This window comes from Chenopodium album, chromosome 4 (genome assembly GCF_948465745.1).
Source record: "Chenopodium album chromosome 4, dcCheAlbu1.1, whole genome shotgun sequence".
Taxonomy (NCBI): Eukaryota; Viridiplantae; Streptophyta; class Magnoliopsida; order Caryophyllales; family Amaranthaceae; genus Chenopodium; species Chenopodium album.
The window spans coordinates 15,537,239-15,544,819 of record NC_137837.1 but is presented as its reverse complement, the minus strand read 5'-3'; the positions used below and the strand labels follow the sequence as shown (position 1 = coordinate 15,544,819).

Here is a 7,581-nt window from a genome sequence, read left to right as displayed (position 1 = left end):
TAAAGCAAATAAGAATATGTACATCACCGTACCAACAAATGGAAAATTTGTAATATGGATTTTTTTTCCCCTTAGGATTTCTAGAAATTAAGAGTATTAAATTAATTATAAAATGTATTATTATTTATCACCTTTACACTAGTTGGCTAGTTGATTGTGCCACTTTATAGCAATGCAAAGATATATCATCCAAAAAACAATTTTAAGGGATTCCTCCTCCATCCATGTACCATAACTAAGATATTTGGTCCCATTTCAACAAAATCTCTCCACTATGCCAATTCCACTTACACTATATATGAGTAATTTCAAAGTCAAAAGAATCTCATATAAGAAGATACATTAATATACAAAAAGAAAGGGAAAAAAAAAATCATAAGCAATGTTTTTCAAGTCATAAAGGCTACTATGTACTAGAACTCAAAGGAAGAAAAAAAAAAAGGAGGGGACATGATTTATTATCATATTGTTATATTATAAGGTCCATATATAATTATGGCCCACGACATTGTCACAACTTCTCTTGCTGATCAAACCATGAAAATTAAAACTATGGACTTGAAAAAAAAAAAAAGAAAAGAAAAGGTTGTTTACCTACCTCAAGCTAATTGATTCTTGTCTTATAATTAATTAATTCTAACCTTCTAGAAACTAATTAATTAAATCACTTGATCATGCTATGGTTGGCGCTATAATATATTTTAAAATCTTTTACATCTAACTTACTTTGCATTACTTATCGAATGTCTTGTGATTAGCCAAAAATAAATAAATAAAAAAATTAAAAAAAACAAGTAGATTATGTGATAGTGACACAAATTTACTGAAAACGCTAATAAAAATAATTTCTTCGTTTATTTCATCGAGTGAAAATTACCTATGAAGACAGTGTAACATGTTAGCTATTTCGCCTTACTTATCAAATTATTATAGTACTATATATTAAAGTATTACAAAAATTTTGTCCACTACTAGAAAGTGATTATTGCTGGTTTAATTAGATGATGAAATCAGGAAAACTCCACTAATATAACGTGTAAAAATGTCATTTTCTTTGAATGGGAGCAACCACTGTGCATTGGTGCAGCAGGAGAAACTTGTTATAGTGCCATGATTCACGATCCTCATTTTTTCTTTAATTTTTTAAGGAAATAAATTATTATATAATCCCTCAATTATATAATTAATATTGTGGTCCAATCAATGAAATATTTATACGCATGCATGGTGACAAAAAAGAAAGAAATAGAGGGTTTCAATGTTGAAAATACGTTGTATGTGATGTTAGAAAAGTTGAGGATTGTCAAATTTAATATCATAACCAGGAATTACAGGTTAATGAGGATTTTTAGATTATATATACAAGGACCATCATTAAATTAATTATAAGGATTAGTTTGTTCAAGTTTTGGGAGATTAGTGATTTATAGGTGCATTATATTGGTGCTATATTTTTCAAAAAAAAAAAAAAATATTTGTGCTATATGTATTGTGAAAGTAGTGACTATGTACGTTACGCTACTAATTAAAAGTATTGCATGGTTAAATTGTTACTATAGTTAATAATCAATAACAATACATGTTGCTATGAATGTATGGAAGTGGTTTAAATAGGCATATATGAGCTGACCTAATATTATCATAGTTGTCTTACATAGTGAATAATAATTAGATTAGTTGGTTAATTCTACGATCAAATCCCGTCTATCTTCTGGTCCCTTATCCTTTGTAAAGCCAAAAAACAAAGTATCATACCTATGGAAATTGCACAACCAAGATTAATTGTTAGGGTGAAATGACATCCATGGAATTTCCACAAAATGCCATATATATTTTGTTTTAGGCCGGACTTGCAAATGTAAGTTAATTCAAGCATTAGATTGGTGAAACTAGGTTCTAGGGTCTAGTGGAAGGAAAAATTAATTTGCCCTACCAAATTTTCCATCTAAAGTTGAATAAATGTCCAAATATCAAGTTGCTTCCTTATATGAAAGAAATTATTAAGGATACTTCAAAAGAAAGACGAAACAAAGTGACGAAAAAGGGTTACCCTAATAGTTAAAATGCATTTATTAATCAGGGATATTAAATCTGATCTCATCCTGTTATTTAAAAATCTCTATATTTTGTGAGAGAAAAATAAAACAAAAAGATAGTTAGATCAAAATAGAAATTAGAACAAAGAAGATTGTAGGAAATATATTATCATATAGTACTTATACTAGTATTGAATTCTACATTTCTACTCGTCAAAAACTTTATACATACATTCAATCACTTAATCAATCCTTATTCCATCTATTCTAAATTTAAGGATAAAGATACATGCATGTAACATTTAAGATCACATATAAACATTAAATATATTTTCTAAAATAATATTTTGTACAAAATTGAGAATTTTCAACATGAACATATATATATATATATATATATATATATATATATATATATATATATATATATATATATATATATATATATATATATATATATATATATATATATATATTCTTATTTTTACAGTAATATTTTCTCTTTTTAAAGAATATTATATAGAACCCTTTAGACTACAAATCCTAATTTAAATTGTTATATCCTCATCACATGATAAATTGAAGAATTTTGGTCATCCATCCTTGAGGAAATTCAGGGGTGGCAATTAATAAATAGAAAGTACAAACACATGGGACAACTTAAATGAAGGAAGTTTAGGTACAACGGCATGAATTAAATTTTTATACCATAGATTACTCATATCATAAAATAGTTTATAATAAAATATAATAACCAGAGAAATAACGCACAACTACATGAAAAAAGTAGGGCTACCTACCAAATCCAGCACTAACTTAATTGCAAACCAATAGTCCTCTTTTTTCTCTACCAACTCAGTCAAAATTACATACTCTCCATTATATATATTTATTTATATATCATATATTATATGGTTGGATTAATGTTAAGTCAATTGACCCACCACAAATATTTTTCCTATACACCATTCATCCCTTACCCAACATTTATATTCTCTTAAAACACTCTTTATTCTCTATCTCTAGAAACTCACTAGAAAAGATAGGGTTATTAGTACTTAATTAGAAGAAAAAACTAGCTTAATTAATTAGAGAAGGAAGAAAATATGGGTAGATCTCCATGTTGTGAGAAAGAACACACGAACAAAGGTGCATGGACTAAGGAAGAAGATGAGCGTCTCATGAATTATATCAAAGCTAATGGTGAAGGTTGTTGGAGGTCACTTCCGAAAGCTGCTGGTAAATAAATCATCTAATCTTTCTACACGTTTTTAATTTACTCGCAACTAAGGAAGCTTGGTGTGGTTGGTAGGAGCTTTATTGTTCACAACCTTAAAAATCATAGTATCGTATAGGCTTAATTTAACTCCCATTAGTTACGGTTTTGAAGTCATAGGATACGTTGAGCCATCAAAAGTTGAACTGAGTCGACCTATGTGAAAGATCAAGTCTAGTTTTGTACATAGTTCATCTACGTATGTACCTAGCTACCATAGAGCATGATATATATGGAGTTGTGCTCTATGATCTATCAACTATCATACATGCATCTTTAGTGGTTAGAGTTCCCTCCCGATTCCAGGAGATATGGAGATCTATTCTCATCCCGCCCTTTATGGCTCTTTAAACACACACACACACACAAAACAAAAAAAAAAAAAAAAAAAAAAAAAAAAAAAAAAAAAAAAATCATACATGCATCTTTAGTGGTCTTTCTTTTCTCTATATTCCTTGTTTTTGATATAGGTGGAAATTTCTAGCTTTTGTGTATGATCATATATCAAGCTCTACAAACTTTAAATCAACTTCCCTTTTTTTTTTCTTTTTCTTTTTTGGAGATCAATATATAGAAAGATGTTAGTCTCCATACAAAAACTTATTTTTAAATCTCAATTTAAAGTTATATTGGTGGTATCAAAATTACAATATTATTGACAACATACATGCAAGAGATATGCTTATAATTTACGTACGTTTGCACTCTTCTTATTTTAGAACTTCCATTAAAGACCGCTGATAGTGCTTTCACAAAAATTATGAAAAGGTGTAAACGATGAACAAATGGAGTTTTTTTTTTTTTTTTTTTTTTTTTTTTTTTTTTTTTTTTTTAAATAGAAAAGGTAAGTAAATAAACATTAGAAAGTCTTACTGAAGTAAAGTTATTAGTTGCTTATTTTCTAGTAAAAAGGAAATTCGTATTTCCCTAGATAGTAGATACTTAGAGTTGTAAGAGTGTTTAGAGTAATTAAGCAAGGCTTATGCTTGAATAATATTTTAATTTTTAACAAATTATGATCAGTGAGGTTTTCTTTTTACACTAATGGTAACAATTTTATATTTTGAACTAATTTGAAGGGAACTAATCCATTACATAATAACAAATTAATAATGATGGCAAATTTTATAGAAATTAGCCTTCTTAATGCTACTAAAAAAAATATGCTACTAAAAAAAAAATGCTACTAAAAAAAAATTATGCTACTAAAAAAAAATATGCTACTAAATAATTTGAACAAATTTTGAAACCCTCTTAGTACAAGTGTATTTGTACGATACTAACGTTCTTTTTTTAAAACAATTTTTCAGGTTTACAAAGATGTGGAAAGAGTTGTCGATTAAGATGGATAAACTATCTTAGACCAGATCTTAAGAGAGGAAATTTCACTGAAGAAGAAGATGAACTCATAATTAACCTTCATAGCTTGCTTGGGAACAAGTAAGTTTTGCATTTTCTTTCACTACAATTTCATTTAAAAAATAAAATTAAAAAATTCCAATCCTATTATTCAATATTCAACCTTTTAAACGGTCTTTTATACATAAATTAAGTACTTTGTATTATTTTAAATTTGTAGCTACATCACTTTAAAAAAAAAAAAAAAAAAAAAACGAAGTAAATGAATTTGTAAAGAACAGTCTAAACGATAATTATTTTAATAAATTTAAAAAATGTTGAAATATCGCTAGAAGGAGGGGTCGAACCTCCGACCTTGTGGTTAACAGCCACACGCTCTAACCAACTGAGCTATTCCAGCTTGCTTATTATAATACATTCCTAAAAATTATTTATATCTTATACTTTTTGTGTGTTGAATTTCAGGTGGTCTTTAATTGCTGCAAAATTACCAGGAAGAACAGATAATGAGATCAAGAACTATTGGAACACCCACATCAAAAGAAAGCTTCTAAATCGCGGAATCGACCCACAAACTCACCGTACACTTAATTCCACCACTACGACTACGACCACCACAACCAACAACAATACCAACACAAGTCCTACAACAAAGAACGTTGTAAGCAATAATAATTGCTACAACAAAAATAAGATGAATAACAACAATACTTTCCAATTGATCAATGTACAAGGTTCAACGTTACATTTTGGCCTAGGATCAAATCTCGAGTACGAGTTTACAACAAGTAGTAACGATGGAAAATACTATTGCACTACTTTTCCTATTAGTAGAACGTTCAACAATGTTAGTGAACATTCTAATAATAGTAGTAGTAATAGTGTTGTGACCATGGAAGAAGGTTACAAAGAAATTAACCTCGAATTATCGATTAGCCTTCCTACCACCCCCAAGATTAATTCGGCTAGTTATGAAATCACGACGAGCCAACAACAACAACAACAATACACGACAACGTACCAAGTTATTGGGACGACCACCAGTATGCCCGTTTTTACTAAAAAAGGAAGTGTATGTTTGTGTTACAATTTAGGGTTTCAAAATAAAGGTAACCAACAGTGTCACTGTGCTATGACAACGGCTACTACAACTGCAACAGCAGCAATGTGTAATAGTGGTCAAATATGAATCAACTTCAAGAATTATTACACAAACTTGAGAACTTTTTATTACTTCATCTATGATAATGTGGCTTAAGTACTATTTAACTTAAGTTGCCAAATTAGGGTGGCTTACACTAGATTTTTTTTTTTTTTAAATGTTATATTAGATATTGTAATCACAATTAATTAGTTTAATTTAGTTGGTAAAATTATTAATTGTTGTTACTCGTAACACTTTTTTTTAAATAGTTTAGTTTTGATAAAATTTTGAATGTTGTTACTCGTAACATTTTTTTTCTTAAAAAAAAAAAAGAAGAAAGTATCCAACAGTCTCCGAATATAACTTCCTTGTATACGTCATTAAAGAGAAATAGAGAATAAACAAATCATGAGTAGACTATCACAATATAGTCATACTCATGCATTTAGGTCATCAATTTTATTTCCTTCTTTGCCTTCAATCTAGAAAAGTAAAGAGGACTTATTAGGTCGATATCTAATGTTGTATAAATTATATTTTCCCTTATAACTTAGTTGGTAAAAATTTTATATATGTGGAAATTTATCTAGTCTAGTTAAAAGTGTGTATTATATAGTCGTTTTACGTGGGTGTTAATCATCAAATTGTCTAGATATCTACTTGTAATACTTTAGTTTCTAGATGCTCTTATAAAAAAAAATCCCTAACTAGTATACCTTTCTTCATTTGAAAAATCTTTATAAGTAGGTAGTATGTGAAGATGTTAGTGATGGTATATTTTCCTTCCTTTACCTAACTATATGAGTCAAGCTTGCATGTCGTCTTACCAAATCCTAGATTGTCCCTTTAAAAAGTACTCCAATTTTATTGAAGCATTTTTCAAATCTTTGCAACTTTAGATTATGACATGATATAGTTTATTTCATTTTGTTTAAAAATAATTTTTGTATTAGTTATATCATTTGTTTCATGTACCTAACTTTATAATTTAATTTAATAATGACATCCATAATACTATTCTTATATAACATATACTAGTATCACTTAATTAAGTAGTGGCAGATGAGAAATTAATTTAACTAATCAAAGATATTAAAATAGTTTTTGTAACTTGTAATTCTGAACAATAATGCATGAGAATTCTATTTAAAACACGTGACAAAATTTGTTCTTGTAAAAAAAAATGTAATTATTAATTAAATGTTTGTATTATGACTCTTAGATCTAGATTTAACTTGTGAAATGCTCCCATGCATGAAAACACGTTAAGATGCCTTGCATGTGTTAATATTTTCTCAATCAACCTACCAATACTACAATATAATCTTGTAAAGTGAACCAATATACAAGTTTAAGTGTTTAACAATGATATTAGTTGTTAGAAGGGATATTATTTTAAGAATATCCTCAAATCTAGTTATAAATTATAGTTTGGGAGTATAAGGATCTACTTTAGTATGTAAATAATAAATCAATATGATCTCCTTATGCCTTTTGCTTGGATATATTCTTAGTAAATCAAATAAATCCAGCTTATTAATCATCGTGTTAGCTATTTACTCACATCTATATCATAATTAATGTCATTATTTTTTTGGTGTTTAGAAAGTCACAAGAGCAAGTGATGATAATCAATCTCATTATCTCCTAAAATAAGGAGGGAAGCTAACTGTAACCACTTTATAATAAATTTTATAATAAAGTTCTCAGACGAAACCTAATATGCTAGATATTGAGTATAAAAATAAAAGTTTTTATTTTGATAA

The 7,581-nt window shown here is 28.0% G+C and overlaps 1 protein-coding gene and 1 non-coding gene across 2 annotated transcripts; one reads left to right on the top strand and one right to left on the bottom strand.

Moving 5' to 3' along the window:
* The first annotated feature begins 2,967 nt into the window (after positions 1 to 2,967).
* LOC145626749 (uncharacterized) lies at positions 2,968 to 6,069 on the top strand. Its single transcript, XM_081679221.1, has 3 exons — positions 2,968 to 3,275; positions 4,623 to 4,752; positions 5,137 to 6,069. Exons 1-3 carry the CDS (start codon positions 3,143 to 3,145, stop codon positions 5,858 to 5,860), a joined length of 987 nt encoding a protein of 328 aa, XP_081535347.1. The 5' UTR covers positions 2,968 to 3,142; the 3' UTR covers positions 5,861 to 6,069.
* On the bottom strand, positions 4,998 to 5,071 carry TRNAN-GUU (transfer RNA asparagine (anticodon GUU)). The gene has a single exon. It is a non-coding gene; the product is annotated as a tRNA-Asn (tRNA).
* Positions 6,070 to 7,581: the final 1,512 nt, after the last annotated feature.